Here is a 17,325-nt window from a genome sequence, read left to right as displayed (position 1 = left end):
GATTTGCTGCAAGCAGGAAGGGTGAACAGCATCTGACCTCCATGCAAAGCAGAGGATCCCAGCTCTCCCTGACCCGGGAAGTCAGCAGGAGCTCAGGACAGCTGCCTTCAGACAGGCAAGCTGCCACCAGCCAGTCCACCCTTCTGCCTGCCGCTGCCTTGCCACGCTTCAGCAGAAGATCTCTCCAGTAAGGGAGAGTTTCTCATTCTTCATAGGCTGTCGGCTGCCCAAGGCTCCCCTTTGCAGGAGCAGAAAAGACTCCCACTTGGGGACTTCCCAGTTGGTCCCTGTGTTTGCAGCCATAATACTTGTCACATTGTTTGAGCCACGTCTGAGACATGAGTGTCGTGAGACGGCAGGCGTTAGCGCAGGCGCTGCGTCCTCTGCCAACCCGCTGCTCAGTCAGCTGTGGTTGCCCTTCTTCACGTAATTGGAGTTGTGTGATCGAGGGGCTGCTTTTTTGGTTTTGGGAACTTTTGGCCACACACTGTGTTTTCTGCCTTAAACCTGGACTATCTTTGTCCTTTGAGGGGGGTCGAGTGCTTTATTTCAGCAGTTTCTTCACCTTCCCTTTTTCATCATAGTGAGGCCATAGTACTCTCCTGGTTTATCGTTGCTTTTCTTCTTCTAGTGCCTTTCTTGCACTGCAGCACTGGAGGAGCTGTGGAAGCATATATCCAGCTGTTTCTCTCAATTCCCATTAGTACCTACTGCATGGAGTAAATACCTTCACATATGATCTCAATTTGATGAAAGAAAACCTCCTTTTTTAGTTTAAAACATATCTTCCTCGATAAGCATCTGGGGTTTCAAGAGTATTGCAGCAAATGAACCCGTGTGGCTCAGGGATGGAGTAAGTCATCTAATGGGCTTCTTCCACTGCCAGCATCTACAATACCATGATTTTTTTTGCATCTACACGCGAGGGCCATTGTGATTTTGTTGCCTTTTATGGAAGGAGTTGTTACTCCTTTACTAAGCTTGAATAGGCTGGGCTCATTGTGGTAAGGCTGTTGCCATCTTCCCAGCACTTCCCTTCCTGCTCCTCATAGGTTTTGCCCCTTCTTGCTGTGCTGATGAACCTTGAGGTTGTCCTGCGATCGTTTTGAGCAACAGCTGATCACCAGTTTCTTCCAGGATTTGTGAAGGCCAATTTATGATGGGGAAAAAAAAAGCTTAACTGGAATTCTTCAGTCCTCCAAATATATGGTCTCCGGCAAGGTTTCCCTCTCTCTCTCTGGCTCCACTTCAAAGTGCAGTCTGGGCCAGAGGCCAGCAGATTGACAAAGCATTTTAAATAGTAACCTGTGTAGCTGCTTTCGGAGCCCTCTCCCAGCTTTTTGGGGACAGTGCAGACATTAACAGCAGTACCTCTTTTGGTACGGTGCTGAGCTATGCACCATGATGTCAGACTTAATGATTTTGGAGGCAGTATATTCAGAAAGTCAAGTTATAAGAAACTTTTGTTGGCTTTCTGCTGCCTGTGTTTTGCCATTCAGTACATCCCTGAGATGATAGGATTGCTTCTCATTTGCCCCATGTTCCTGTGTGCTCTTTTATAATCTTCTTTCTTACGTTATAAACAGCAGGTAATACTGCTGCCTATTAAGCTCTTTACATTTCTAGATGAATGCAGATAAATATTTTTTGGTACTGATTATATCACAATTTAGAAGGAATTTTTGTGAGCCCAAAAAGCTTTTCACAAAAGTCCAAACCATGAAATTTCAGTTTAACTAGGCTACCCAGGCAACAGCTTTCATCCATGACTCTTTTGTGGTGACTTTTTGAGAAGCCATGACCAAACCTCTGATTTTAACAGGCGCTCCTCATTGTGGCTTCTGTTGCCATGCTGTCCCATTTCTTCATGCAAAGAAGCAGCTAAACATCTGCAGTCAGTTCTGGGCACTTACTGCTCTGAGTCTCCAAATGCTGACCAGGATTTACTTGGACAGGGGGTCTCAAAGGGAAATATTTTTATACCCATCTATCCTTTTACAGATGGTTGAGCAGAAGCAGAGGGAGTTAAGGGAATCCAGCTTAGATCAGTATAAATCCAGAATTTAGATCCTCAAAAGTCCTGTTTAGCTGTCACAGCTGTCTCAGAAGCTGGCATCAGAGAGACAGACACCTAGAGGGTTTCTGCTGGAAACATGGCTTGGCAGGGCTGAGTTGCTGGTGTCTGTCTAGAAGGCATGCTCAGAGCATGCCTGTCTGTCAGGCCCACACACACATGCAGCCATAACCTCGGCCTTTTTTTCAAGGGGGACAGACATGTGGTGCCTGGGGGAAGGACTGAAACCTCAGCTCCCTGCCATGTCCCTGGGGAAGGGCTGGGCTGGGCAACTGTGTCTGCTCCCACTTGCTCGTGCTCTCCCCAGTCAATGCTGATTTCATTGTGTTCATGCAAAGAGAAGTAGCCCTGAAGGGAGCACTGGGAGCACCCCACGTCCAAAGATGGGTCACGCTCTTGGACTTTCTCACTCTGGAAGGCAGAAAGCTTGACTGCCTGCATTGGAGCATGTGACTGAACCTAAATCACCTGCCTCCTGGAGAAGTCCTTTAACAACTTGGATGTCATATGAAAGGAGATGAGCATCCCCTTCTCCCTTGTCCTAAGGCAGTTTGAAAGAAAGAGCTCTTGTTTGTCTGAAATAAGGCTTCTTTTCTGAAAGATAAGGTGTAGGCATCTATGATAGGAGAGGGATCGATGGAGGAAGGAGTTTCCATCGAATCCTCGCTGAGGCATTTGCTTCCCAAGTGAGCTGCCTCCCTTTCTCTTCCGAAATTCCTAGGGGGTGCCATTCTGAGGCTGAATTTCTGTGCTACACAGGAAGCCTCTGTTCCTAACTCATCACCTTCAGCTTTGCTGTGGGCAGCTTGCTCAGCAGGTCAGATCTGACACTGTTACGCTCCGTGCTCATTAAGGCCACAGCCTGGATATAACTGGAGCGTTCGAGCTCAGGTCAGTGCTAAGTCAATGCCAGTACACACTCAGAGCTGTTCTTTCCATATGTGGCTTATTCTTTCCACAAAGAAATATGCCCCTTGAAATGAATGGCTGTGGGTAAATCTTTGTAGCAGCTGGAACTGAACTGAGATAGAGGGTTTGACCTACTGCAGTAAAGTGAACAGAGTTTGACTTTATGAAAAGTTCACAACAGAGATGTATTACTGATTTCACTGAAAATGAAAGTGCTTTGCCTGAGCTTTTTATCATAGGGTGTCATCTGTACTTAGATTGTGTTTCACTGGATGGTGCTATGCGTTACTGATGGCATCAGGCAGGAACTTTGGGTTTGTAATTGGCAGAACGACAGTCTTCAAAGCCACGGTGGTGGTTTTTGGCTTTTTTCCTTCCCCAGGCTCCTTGTGAATTGTTCTGTGGTCTTGGAACTTAATATTGCAAGCTGGAAGGACTCCAGGGTCAGTTTCGAAGACCTCTTATTTCTAAACCTTCTATATTTTCTTAAGGTATAGTCCCACCATCCACTTCCCCAGGACCTATGCCCAGAGTAGATCACATAAGAATGTGTTTTACTGTAGTTAGAACCACTCAACATGAAAGCTTACTAAGGAATACTTATACTAAAAATCACTCAGACAGTCCTCTTGTATTGCCATTTAGATCTATCATTCTGATTGATCACTATGTGGTTGGCTAATATTGAGCCTAATTTAACCCTATACACTCATGCATCCATCTACTCTGTCTATTGTACCTGACATTCTACAAATTACTTACTCATGCAAATGACGACCTAAGGCAACCTTTTATGATATTCGTGTTTAATTATACAAATGCCTTTTGATAAATAAGATTATACATCCTTCCATATGTTTATTCACTCCTTGATGAAAGCAAAATTTAATTTTCATGCAGATTTGTTGGAGAGTGTGTTTAATAAGTGCTGAGTTTTATGTAGTCTGCAGATCACTCTGGTTTTGGGAAGCTGACAAAATCAGTAGGCATAGTTCATAGAGACATGTGGTTTTTAATCAGGCCTAATTCAAGCTGCTAAATTTTGAAACCTTGGAACTGAAACTGTTGCATTTGTGCTCATGTAATAAAGCAAATGATGTTGTGAAAGCAGATGAGAGATGCTGACTTACCTATGCATTTCAGATGGCTTTTTTGTATTATGGGTTACTGAAAATGTTGCCAAATGACTGATAAATTAATAATTTTTAAAGGGGGATGTTCCTTAAAACTTTCTGTTTTTAAAGAGTAACTAGAGTTTGGCTTGTGCGATTTAGTCAAGTCAAGGTGAACGTAACTTGTGTATCACAGTGCCAAGCTGAAGTCATTGGGGCTGCTTGTGTACATGAAGAAAGTGTGTAGAAGGGAGAAATTTTCACGACTGAATATCAGTATTTTTGTTCAGGTGTCTTTGAAAACATTATCACTGTTGATCACAGCTTCTTGCATGGTATTACACAGAAAGTGGTGGGAATTCAGAGTTTGGAGATCAGGTATGAAGAAAACCCATGAACACATACTGCCTGAGACATAGAATCTGCTTCTTTTCCCTAAATGTAGCAGTGGGAAATATCCCACTTTTCTGTTAGAAAGTCACTGGGTCAACACAGGTGCTGGGCGGCAGTCAAGGGACATTTTGCATTGGTGTCATTGTGCTGCGTTTTTCTCAGTGTCAGTACAGCTGCAGTAGCATCCCTGGCTGACCGTGGATGTTTTATAAGCTTGAGTCCTTCGTTAACAGTTTCTCTGGTTTTGTGTGCCAAAGGTGTGGTCAGCAAACTCAGCGGGCCGGACACCGAGCAGCTGGTCCCGCTGCCGGACGGGCCCTGCCCCTCCTGAGGGCCTGGGAGCTCCCCTCTTCGATACGGTGGCATCCACAGTGGCTGTGGTGAACATCAACCCCCCTCTTAAGCCAAATGGGGTGGTCAGTATCTACAGGCTGTTTTCTAATGATACCAGAGGGACTGATGTGGTGGTAAGTATTGTCAATGCTGTTTCTGTACTTCCATTTGAGCTTGTATTTTCTAGCTTTAACAGTTTTGGCCTTGCAAGCTGCTACTGTTGGCTACAGACTGTCTTCCTCTCCTGCACTCCTGTTGTTAACTGCTCTGCAATGCTCTCTTCTGGCTAAAGGGCCACCAGCACTTTCACTCATCTAAATGTGCTTCTCAGGGAACTAACCTCGTCATTAAACACTTCTGATGTGGTGATGTGCTCTGACAATGTGATGGGAATCAGAAATATTGTTCAGGGGCAGCCAACTGTCCAAACGAAACACTTCCAGACAGCTCCTGCCAGTCCAAATGGTGCAGGCGGAAGCTGCAGCCATTAGGAAACAATTGTGTGCCTATCGATTTGAAGTTCAGAAAAAAGTGCTGTACATGACTTCCCTTAAAATCTTTCCTGTTGGTAAGAAGTATTTCATGGTAAAGCACTGAAGAACAATGTGAGTAGCCAAGCAACTCCTTCTGCGTTTGATGTCTCAGCCTACACATCATTAGGTGTCCAGAAATGACAAGTCTCATCTTAGCAAACCTGCAAGGCTTCATTAGAGGTGTAAAACAGGGAGATGTGGGGAAAGGTTAGGGCTGTGGAAGGTGCCTGAAACAGTTACCAACAAATCGGTGCAAATATACTTGAATACTTTTTATCTGTAACACTATCTGTTTGGTTTTTACAAGTAGGTAAATATCTGCATGGGATTTTTTTTCCTTATCCCATCTTGCTCAGCTTGGAAGTGCTAGGGACACCTTCCCAGGTCATCAATCCTGTCCATGAGCTTAAGCTGCCTACCGATTGCACATTACACATTTATTCCTTCCAGTGCAATTGGCTGTGTCCATGTCTGATTCAGCCAGTTCATCTTGTTGGTGCCTGCATGGCCCTCCATTTCCATCCCCTCACACCTGCCATGCTGCTGGCTCATCTCTGGCTCTGGCATCAAGGAGTACCAAGTGCTTTCCTTTGCTTGCTTGACTTTTTCCTTCCTATTTTTGCTGCACCCTGCTAAATCACATGCTGCCAAATGGGAGCAGATGTTTCCCCTCGTTGGTGTTTTCTACATTTTTTATTTCTTTGGCTTAAAAAGCTATACCTGCAAACGACTACAGCAACAAGGTGAAGTGACAGTTCCTGTGAGCAGTTTCAGAACGAGGGCACCGTTTCGTTTGCCAGAACTGCCAGGTCTCCCTTGCTGAGCGTAGGAGAGTTTCCTAACAGGCTTGCCCAGCACTATGGCCATTTGAATGCAGAGGAGCATCATGTTGGCACTCGACTTAGAGGTACCTACCAGAGAGCACATTCTACTGTCTGTGAGTAAACTGACCCACTAGACACATTCATATCACTCTGTCCAATGCTGTCTCCTGTATCCACGTTGAGGAAGCTTGTGAGATAAATACGAGTATTTGCTAGCACACTTATCATGGAGCTATTTTACATATTAATTTCTTTTTGCTTCAATACCATTTATCCCAGAGTTTCTCCTTAAAGGTTTTCTGTTTCTCTGTTTCTGAGAATGACATTTGCAAGTTGCATACAGTGGTCACAGCTCAACTAAAGATGTCTGTGAGGCCACCGATTCCATGGTCTTTTTCTTTGAACAGTGCCCTTTAACTTCATAATGGTAGAAAAATTAATGCAGAGTTCCCGGTACACAACAGCTGCATTAATGTCAGACTTAAAGGACATGCAGAACCTTGTGCCCGTCTTCTTCCAAAGTTAATTCACCTCCATAACTCTTGTTTAGTACTTGTGGTGCTTGAAGCTGTGACAAATTCCCTCTTAATTTTTATAGCTGTCAGAAGGGACTGCCACCCAGCAGACAATACATGGGCTAAAACCTTTTACCACATACTCCATTGGCGTGGAGGCCTGCACCTGTTTCAACTGCTGCAGCAAAGGACCCGTGGCCCAAATCACCACACAGCCGGCTCCACCCTCGGAGCAGCCCCCGCCACAGATCCGCACCGTGACCTCCAGGAATGCCTCTTTCCAGTGGAGCGCCCCTCAGTCACCCAACGGCATTGTCACCAGGTAGGAGCTGCCACCCAGCCAAACCTGCACACCTCGGCTAGGGGTGGTGGCAGAACAAATTGAGCTGGAATCGCAGGGCTGAGAGCACTGGACAGTCGTGGCAGTCGTGCTCCTCCTTCCCCATATTGGTGGAGATACCCCCTGTGGCCTGAATACCATCTGCGAAGTATTTACACGCAACAATTGCTTTTCTCCTGAGCAGGGTACTGGGGAGGATGAAGGTAGAGAGGATGAGCTATTGTGAGTGGAGGTAATTGCCTGACAGCTGTGGCTGCACAGCCAAAAAGCTGTGAGCTCAACTGGCAGCGAAGAGGCAGCCGCATCCTGTAGTTATGTAGGCGAATCCTGATTTGCAGAAGTGAGCAGCAAGGTAACAGGCATCAACAGTTTCATTGTGAGTGTGACTGACTTACAACCATGACTTGCTTGTAGGCATCTACAGTTGGGACCAAAATCTCCAAGAGAAAAACTGAGATCAGGTCCATTTTCTTCTCCAGTAGCCAGACATACAGCAATTAGGATGAAGTATATGATTGGCTGTCATGTTACTAAGGCTCTTGATTAATAAAAATCTCTACTTTCTTCTCAGCTATGAGCTCCATGTGTATATGGCCTGTCCCCTGAACCTACAGCCAGCAGTGAAGGCTTGCAGTCCTGGCCCAACTGAGGTGAAGTACACAGGAAAAGGACAGAGTGCCAACGTGTCCAACCTGGAGCCTTACACGACTTACAACCTGAGAGTCGTGTCTTACAACTCCGTTGGCAGCAGTGCCTCAGAATGGATTGGTTTCACTACAGAAAAGGAGCGTGAGTATGAGAAATTGTTCATGGATCAGCAATGCCCGCTTCTGGTGCATGGGGCTGCATAGTGCCAAATGACTTCTCCACCTTTGTGAAAGATGATGTCCCCAGAAACCTGCTCTTCCGTGTGCCTGGTCACTGTGCCTCTGCTGCCCATTGATTGAAATTCTGCTCTGGGGCTTGACTGCTCATTCCTTCAAAAATATTTATTTGCTCATCATCTAATATCACATTCTCTATCTTGGAAGCCTGGAAACCTTTTATTTTACAGCAAAGCTGCAGAACATAAAATGTTCAAGTATTACCAGAAGGATGATGTGTAGTAATAAATACACTGCCATAAATAATCTCTGGGAAAAGTGGAGATCTTGAAAGAGACCTGGTGACTCTTTTCAGGAACAGTTTTGCTGTCCTAATTCAGGCCACACTTCTGCCAGGGCTCATGAGAGTTTTCCTTGAGTGTCATCTGAATGATTGGATCCTTGTTGACAGTGGAGTAAGAATGCATTGCTATCTATCTAACCACCACAGGCAGTACTTTAAGGCCATGTGGTGTTCTGCATGGAAATTAAACATGCAGGACCTGTGCCTACAGTCAGAATAGATTTTGCCATCAAAACTGAATTGGTAGTAGTCTAACATCAGCTTTTATTAAAAAGATCTATAGCGCTGTAGCCAGAGTCATTCCATAACAGATGAGATTGGCATTTCACCTCAGCCTGCCAGGTCAGGGCAAAGAGGATGTTCACTTTTTATCATATAGTCTTGTGTCAGGATTTCAGAATCACATTTCTAAATATCCCTTTTGCATCACTTGGTAGTTCTGCTTAGTAATTGCTAAAAATGTATCTGCTACATCCTTAGCTGAAAATTTCAGGTGGAACAGCCCCAGATTTTCTTTAATATCACCACTGGAGAAAAAAAAAAAAAAAAAGGAAAAAAAAAAAAAAGAAAAAGGTCCTTATCTCTAAATCTGTGTTTTATTAAATTGCAAACTAAAAAGCTGGAACATGAGAATGAACTTTTAGGTGGAGAAAATTCATAAGGAACTGGTGAGACATACAGAACAAAAGGCTGTGAAAGCCATTTTTAAACCCCTGCCCACTGGATACACAGCCCTCTTCATTCAGTCTTGCTTCTCTTGCCTTGCTGACCTCTTCACATCAGGTCTCCTGAATCACTTCTTCCTGTTGCCTGGAAGGCTTGTGTTAGTGATGATGGGCAATTAGCAGCAAAGTGCAGCTGGACAAGCAGCTTTCTTATGAATAAACCAGCATGTACTGGGCACATGGCTTAATGGCAAAGCCACAAGAAAGAACCACCTCAAACTTAAAGTCTTTTGTCAGCAAGCTGTTGAGACCAACTGATGAACTCTTCCTCCCTGAAGTGAGTTACGGGTTTCTTTTGTCTCTGCCTGCCATCTGCTCTTGCTTTTCTGAAACACCATGTTTTCATGTATGTGCTTGTGTTAAAAGACAATCTTGGGCAATTTCTTGAGGCTTGCAAAAGCATCCTCTCCTTAGCAGTTTGGTTCCCACAGGCTGGCATGCTGCAGCTGAATTTGCACAATCTCCTGTGTCTCCCTGTCCCCCACCTTAAGCTGGAATTTCATTTTTATGGTTTCAGTGTCTGTACCACATCCACAAAGGCAAAGGAAAGGAGTTCTAGGTCTTTATTTTAAAGATCTGAGGTATCTCTGCCTTCTCAGCCTAGAGGCCGGCATGCTACAGCAGCTTTCTGTTTCCTCCTTGTGTCTTCCCTATCCTACACACATATAAGAGAGAGAGTGCGTGCATGTGACAGAGAGCTTGGATCATGCAGAGTCTCTTTCTTCGCGCTGTGTGACTCAGTCTTGCCTGTTGACTAGAAAGGAGCTTTTTTCCTTCTTTTGCAGCACCTCGGTACACAGCTCCCTTCTCCATTGTCAGCAATTTATCTACCATCCACATCGACTGGAGTCGCACTTTTGTACTGAACGGCCGCCTGAAGGAGTACGCGCTAACTGAGAGCGGGCAACGCGTCTACAGCGGCTTTGACACTGAGCTGTATTTACCAAGGACATCCGACAAAAGTCAGTTTCAATTTCCTATAGCTTTCTCTCTGTGAAAGACTGTTGAGCTAGATTAATATTTATTGTGTGCTAAATTTAAGAAAAACTCTCCCTAGCCATCCCAAGCTAAGAGCACAGGAGTTCACTACAGACACACTGAAGTGCATCTAAGCAGATGTTTGAAACAAAAATCCTTGGAGCTAAGCTTCTTCTTCAACATTGTACCTGACTGGGTGAGACTGCTCTAGCTCGTTGTGAGGGTCAAGCTTTCCCAAATCATGGAGCTGCATCTCAATTCCACCCTTCAGGGCTGCAGTCTGGGAAATGCGTGGAAATCTCCAGCTTCAGAAAAGGCTGGAGCCTGGATTTTCATTTGAATCAAATTAAGTCAGTAGCTCTTGGAATCAGCCATGTTTTGAAATGCAGTTTCTCTTTAGAAATTTGCAGTCTTTAAAATACAAGGAAACTGTCAACAGGAGAAAATAAAGAAGAAAAAAAAAAAGAAAAAAAAACACAAGAAAATGTTTTCTGGTTTTAAGGCATTGGGTTTTTTGCATGTCAAAAAGGATTTCATAATTTATTTTTTACCTTCCTGATTACTGCAATGATGCTAATACTTTTATTTTTTCACTCAAACGTTCCTAACATGTTTGTATCACCAGTATTGAACGGAGTATGAGGGATTTAAGGCAAAATGATGAATAAATTTAGCATTGCCAGTTACATATCATTGAAAGAGGGATGATTGATTGAGTGTTGAAAGAGGAATATAATTTGTAGCAACATCATAGTGGTGGCTACCTATGATCTGCCATGGCTCATAGTTTAGAGGTTCAACACTTGTGTATAAAGGATTATGGAGCGCTGATCTGGGGCTCAAGTGGCGTATGATGTGTTATGTGCTGTCCCTCACTTGGCTTTTCGCAGACCTGGCTGTCTCTGCTGGTGGGTCATGGTGAAAAAGCAGCACCTACAGAATTTTGATTTCTCCTGCTGACAGTATTTTCTAAAATTTTTTGCTCAGCCTTTTTGTTTCAAGTGACCTGCGTCACCGATGAAGGGAGCGCCATGACACCGGTCATCAAGTACAGCGCTGGAGATGGAGTCGGTAAATATGTGAAGGAATTACCCAGCACCTATTCATCCTATGTGTTTGTGGCAGAAATTCAGTATGTAGTGCATGCCAGACAGGATGGCATCTCATTGCAGGATCGGGGGATTCCTTAGTGCCTCAGGATATGAGGTATATAGGTAATGTGCCTTTTCTTGCCATGGATGGATTTTTGTTCCTTTACATCATGATCAGCTTCAGATCCTCTCTCCAGTTGTCTAACACTTTTTCATTTTAATTTTGCATAAATATATTGCTCCAAAATATAGTGCTTTCTCCTGCTGAATAGAATCAACTCTTTCGGGGATTTTATTTCCAAATTAAGATTATCTTGAATTCTAACCCTGTCCTCCCACATTCCTCCTCAGTTTGACAGTGAAAATACATATCGTCTCTCCTCCCTGCACCCCACCCACGCCACCAAGGGGCGTTCGCTGCCTCCTTGACTGCCAGCCAGTCTCTGCAGTTTCACCTGGCATGTGTTCCCCTAACCAGGTCATGAGAACGTCATACAAGAAGTTGTCAGGACACGGTTTATAACACTGGCCATTTCCCTTCTGTCCACGAGGCTTTTGTCTGTTTTGTGGAAGCGAGTTTGGTGTGGTGACATCCTAGTCACTTGTTGTCCATTGACTAGTAGATGCCTAGCAGTAAAAAGTTTCAGGTTTTTTAACTCCTTAGTCTTCTGGGAAGCAAAGCTAAGCTCAAACCATTTCTAACTGACATATTTGGTTTAATTAATTTATTTATTTTTTGAATTGCATCTTGTTCAGCTTCTGAAAATAGATGGGCCTTGACTTCACAATTACTCTTTACACTGCATTTCCCTTATTCCCCTTTTCATGCTCCAACTCCATTCTCCTGCAGAGTTTCAGGCAAGGCTGCTGTAAAAGCATTATAAAATGTTCCCAGTTGCTCTACATCCATCACCTGCCACACTCTGCTCCTTTGTTCTTTTGATTGCTGCTTGTACCCAGATCCTAGCACAAACTCAATCAGCACTGCAGGCAACTTGCAGAGGAGGCTTGAAAGCAGAGGTGATGGAAATTCCTTAGCCAAGGGTCGGGATACGCATGTAGGATTGCAATAACCAGGAAATCCTGTCACTGAGATTTCTTACGCTTGTGTTGTGTACGAGCAAAGCCAACCAAGTGGCTGGTTTTTTTCTAACAGGTGGGGGAAGGAGGAATAAAATGTTTCGTGTTGTTTGTTTTTGTATTAATTTATCACTCATTTCGGTTCAGTCATCCTCCCTCTCGTTAACTGCACAGGCCTGCCACTACACAGTGCCGGACAGAATGTCCTCTGTACTGCTTTGAAATTACCGTAGTCATTTCCGCTCTCCAAGGTTACTTGGAGAACCCTTTTTTCTTGCATTCCACCTCCACCGCCTCTTTTCTCAAGAGCTGCTGATGCAGTGGTGATTTCCAGCCTAAGCAGCAACACCAGAACTTTAAGCAGAGTCTCTTGAGGGTAGTAAGCTTTTTATTATAGCCCGCTAGCATATTGAACCATTATGCCACCTTGAACATAAGTGCAAATAAGCACATGACGACAAAATTACTTAAATTTCTGCCAAATTTATTAGCAAGGAAAGGGATAGCATACTGTTAAACACTTTTGGAAATAACATTCCCTTTCTCCCCTAATCCCTCTTGATTTTTACAGGTCTGATCTTGACAACACCTGGAGAGAAGGACAAAGGGGAGTCCAAACGTGCAAAATTCTACAATGAGTTGTGGTTTGCAGTGTTGATGGTAGTTCTAGGTTTGATCATCTTGGCTATTCTTCTCTCCTTAATTCTTCAAAGGAAAGTCCACAAGCAACCCTATGCACGAGACAGACCTCCTTTAGTTCCACTCCAGAAAAGAACATCACCGATGAGCGTGTACTCATCAGGGGAAACCCATCCGGTACGTTTGGTAAAATACAACATTCTGTATCCATTGTGTTGTACTTTTATCTGCCCCCACAGACAGAGTTTTTCTTCCTCCTTCCACCATTTGTTGCACTCTTGGTTACCAGATGAAGGCTATTCAGTGTAGGAGAAGGGCTGGCTGGTGTACCTATGAAGGCAGAGAGCCAGGCTACAGGGGCTTAGTCCAAAAAAGATCCCTATGGCACCTGGTCTGCAAGCCCTGAAATGCTTCTGATGCCTAAGACAAACTGGAACCACAGAAAATGCAAAGCCACTGATGTCATCTGATGTTAACTGATATCTGCAGTAATGCTGAAAAGGCCTTGGCATGCTGTGAGAAGGTAGGTGATAAAATGTGCTTTTCAGAGGAACCTTGCCTGTGTTCCCATCTAGCTGTTGTGGATGGCTAACCAGGATCGATCCGATGGCCTTTGTCAGGTATCCATGAAATGTGCCTGCAAGAAGCAGGACTTAGGGAGAGCTTTTATTTCTTTCTAGTACCCACCCGTCACCCAGCTGGACTGCTCCAAGACAAGGTGCATGTCAGGAAGGTTTGGGGGAGAGTGATCGCAGCCAGGGAAAAGCTAGGGACCTTCACAAAACGTGTGTGTGCGTCTTGCCATATACAGCCACAGTGAGACCACTGGAGAGGTGGGAGGAGGCCTGCTGGGACATGATAAAGAGGAAGGACTTGTATCAATTTTACTGTGACAAGTTATAATTCTTTAAAAAAAAAAATGATAAAGAACATGTTCCACCATGTAGAAGAGCAGAAGCTATCAAAGCAGGCCAAAGGGAATAAGACCATTGTTATGAGGCTGAGAATGGGAGCAGCAGTGCCTTCCATTTCCATTGTTCTTCCTAGGCACAGGCCGTGAGATGATTCTTCTTGTCACTTCTCAGCTTCTTTTCCCTGCGAGTGCCATCAAGCAGGATAGTGACTCCTGCATCCTTCACGCATTCTGTTCCTTCCTGTCACAGTGCCAAGAAGCTGCATCTGTGCCTCAGTGAAGGAGCTCTTGCAAACAATGGGATCTCCAGTGTGCCCCTTCTCCTGGCAAAGGCTAAGAGCATAAGAAACTTCCTTTTTTTGGTCTCATGATTTCGAGTCTTTTTCCTCTACAGTCTGTCATGTTGTGTTTTTCCTCTTGACTTTAAAATGTCTTTGCTGTTGGCATGCCTGCACAATTCCTTTTCATGTTCCTGCCCCTTTTCTTTTCTTTCTTTATTTTTTTTTTTTACCTTTTTCTTTTTCCAGAAGCTCATGAACTTAATAGAAAGGGAGAGTCTACAATGCATCAGTTGAAGGACTTAAGCTGAGAAGTTAGGATAGAGCTACTAAGTGGCAAAATCACTTGTGTTTTACAACTAGTAGTGAGGTCACATGGCAAGCAATGCTGGCTGCCCGCACGGTGCTTGATGACCACTTAAAAGTTAAATAGTGCCTCATCTTCGCCAGTTCCTCTACTCCCCCACATCCTGCTACCTCGCTCCCCTTCACAGAGCTGCAGCTAATTCACATCCTCCGTGAGGAACAGACTGCACCTGCATCGCACCTTGCCCTGCTCTAACGCTTTTCCTCCCTCTCTTTAATCTCAGTTTGAGACCATTGCTGACACGTCTGATTCATCAAGCAGTGTCACCCTCAAAGGTTACACAATGCACTTTGAGGTAGAGTCATTAGCTTGCAGAGTTGCAGGATGTGTGATGTGCCAGATGACCCAAAGAGCATGCATGAAGGCATCTTACATTGCATGTTTCTCCTGGTGGGTGAAATGCCTTTTCCCTGGTCATGATAACCGTAAAAGGAAGGCTGCTAACATCTCCTTGCTGTGCAAGTCTGGGCTATCATTCTGGTAGTCAAAAATTTTTAGACCTCTACCTCTTGGCTACTTCTGAAGAAAAAAATTAGGGAGAGGAAAAAAAACTAAATCGGGAAAAGTCATGTTTTACAGGGTTGGGTTTTTTTCCTTTTTAATGCTATGATTGTCCTACAATGGGGAAAGGTGCATTTTTTTCTTTCCCTTCCGTTTGTGCATGATTTTTGAAGCATGGTTTTCCTCTGTTCTCTTCCACATCTGCTTTGCTTTTGTTCAGATAACGTGTTCAAGACCATGCCCTTTATTTTTGATTTATTAGTTTGTGTCTTCCTCATAGGGGCTGGCAGATACAAAAATTCCAGGAGCTGGTTCTCCCACAAGCAACCGCAGCGTCCATGTCACATCTGGGACAGGGAGACCAAGTCAGAGCCAGCTGAGTCGCACATATTCTCAAGCCTCTCTTCATCGTAGTGTCAGCCAGCTGCTCGACCTCTATGACAAAAAGTCCTTTGCTGAAGACTCACCTTGGGGTGCCATCATTCGCAATCATCGCAGTACTGGTCGTGGCTTGGTAAGGACTCCTGTTCATCTATGATGCTGTTGTGCATCAGCTGCTGGCGATTCGTCTGTTCTGTTAGAATCATGAAAAGGTCTAAATATCAAAAGCTGCTGGAGATAGATACAGCCAAAAGACCTAGAAGGCCATGGCCAGAGGTTAGATCCTCAAAATCCTTCCTGCCTACTGCTCTCTTCTGGAGCCGCAGGTGATCACACACTGCTCTCATAGGATGTGAGGGCTCCACATGCATCTGTCTATGGTTTCCATCAAACCAGTAACTCCACAGTCTACCTTGAAGAATTCCCTTCTATTTGTCAACTCACTGGCTTTTCTCTCCATGCATTTCAGCAAATGTACACATGTGAAGAGGGCTGTCTTGGCATTCTTCACACATTCAGTGCCAGAAGCAGGAGCTTGTGTTTCAGTGACTTCTGTTCTGTGACTTTAGACTCAATTGCTGATCAGATCTGCTCTCTGTCCTCTGCTGTCATGATGTAGAGATCATATGAATGCTCAGATCTTCTGGCATTGTGACAAATGACTTCAAACTCCGCCCACAGGGGCCTAGAAGGAGGCTGGGGAGGATGCAGGCAGCCTATCTGTCTTTTAGTACAGGAGAGGCCAGCATTGGCCAGTGTCACCAACATGGACCTTCTGGAGACAGAAGTATTTATGATGCCCAAGGCAAGGGCAACTCCCCTTCCTGTTTGTCACCAGGAAACAGGCTTTTTAATCTCCATCCCCCTGGCTTCCACCCTTCCCTGAGCTAATGTGTGGGAAGAGGTTCAGGGGCCAGCGAGACAAGAGTGCTTGCTCCCAGAAAAAGCTGACTAATAAGGTTCCTGAAAAGGGGAGGCGGGGGTGAAGGGCATGTGAGGTCATAACAGTTAGTTAGATGCAGTGTGCAGTTATCACTGAGTGGATCTTGTCCAAAGTGCAAAGTGAACTCTAGAGGGATGGTCTGGCATATAAATCCAGGCAGCTTCCTTGGGCTTTCACCTTCAGTTCACCCAACAGCTAGAAGGAAGGGCTGGAATGCACGTGCCACAGTACGGGGGCAGTGCTGCCATTCCTGCTTAGATCCCAAGAGCAGGACCAAGGAAGATGACAAGGCTTAAGTAAGACCACAATGACACTTAGCTCTGGGCAAAACCCCTACAGGTACAGATTAACCTGCCAGTCTACACTGATCTGCAGCTCCTGGACTTTCCGTGACTCAGCCTTGAGGCATTTTCTCACAGCTATCACATCCTCGTGATTTAATTCCTTGGGGACGAACACCCCACCCAGAGTGTACCTCAGTATGATCTCATTAGCCAATATATCGGCTTCCCAGTGCTAAGGGAGAAGCTCTTGCTCTATCTGCTTATCTTGTGCTACCACCACGATTTGGTTTAGCTTGCAAACCCCCCGTTACACAGGCTGGAGCTCGGTGTGTTAGAACAGGCTTAGAGCAGTCCCGTGAGTTTCAGGAATGGTAGCGGGTAGGAGCAGAACAAAAACTTTCTCTCAGTGGCAAACAACCCTGACAGCATGAGCTCAGCTGTATACACAAAGCTGGACTCTTCCACCCACCCTCTGTACATTGCATGTCCCTGAGCCTGCCTCTGCTGTCTGCCGTGTTGCTCAGCCACTCTTGCAAACACACCTCCTGCAACACTTGTCACTCAGTGCTTCCCTTTACTACAGAGTAGCTTAGCACTGTCAGCAAGTTTTGATCTTGCAACTGAACATTACTCACTATGAAAATCTAGTTGCATTCAGGTGCTTGAATGCTTTAGGTTCTTAGCTCACATGGGGACTGGGAAAACATGCACAGAGGTAGGAATGTGTGCACTTACCTGACTACTTCAGAACCTTTTTTTAGAGGGTGGGAAGAAAAAGAAATGAAGGAACAGGAGCTCCTTTAGTCTGGCACAGCTCTGGCTTACATGCTTTTTTTTTTTCCTGCCTCCTAACAGTATGTAGATGAAGATGATCTTGTCAATGTCATCAAAGGCTTCAGCACAGTCACCAAGGAACACACCACGTTCACTGACACCCACCTCTGA

The 17,325-nt window shown here is 44.9% G+C and overlaps 1 protein-coding gene across 1 annotated transcript in view; it reads left to right on the top strand.

The window, feature by feature from the left end:
• USH2A (usherin) overlaps positions 1-17,325 on the top strand; it is a 395,830-nt gene extending 378,505 nt beyond the window's left edge. Inside the window, exons 64-71 of the mRNA XM_086460628.1 lie at positions 4,746-4,955; positions 6,777-7,015; positions 7,605-7,822; positions 9,711-9,887; positions 10,891-10,974; positions 12,646-12,890; positions 15,053-15,286; positions 17,236-17,325. Of these exons, the coding sequence (XP_086316754.1) occupies positions 4,746-4,955; positions 6,777-7,015; positions 7,605-7,822; positions 9,711-9,887; positions 10,891-10,974; positions 12,646-12,890; positions 15,053-15,286; positions 17,236-17,325 (1,497 nt within the window). The remainder of the gene's footprint in view (positions 1-4,745; positions 4,956-6,776; positions 7,016-7,604; positions 7,823-9,710; positions 9,888-10,890; positions 10,975-12,645; positions 12,891-15,052; positions 15,287-17,235) is intronic.

Source organism: Leptosomus discolor, chromosome 2 (assembly GCF_034619465.1).
Source record: "Leptosomus discolor isolate bLepDis1 chromosome 2, bLepDis1.hap2, whole genome shotgun sequence".
Lineage (NCBI taxonomy): Eukaryota > Metazoa > Chordata > Aves > Leptosomiformes > Leptosomidae > Leptosomus > Leptosomus discolor.
The sequence above is the reverse complement of the archived record's forward strand: the minus strand, read 5'-3'. Positions and strand labels throughout refer to the sequence as shown.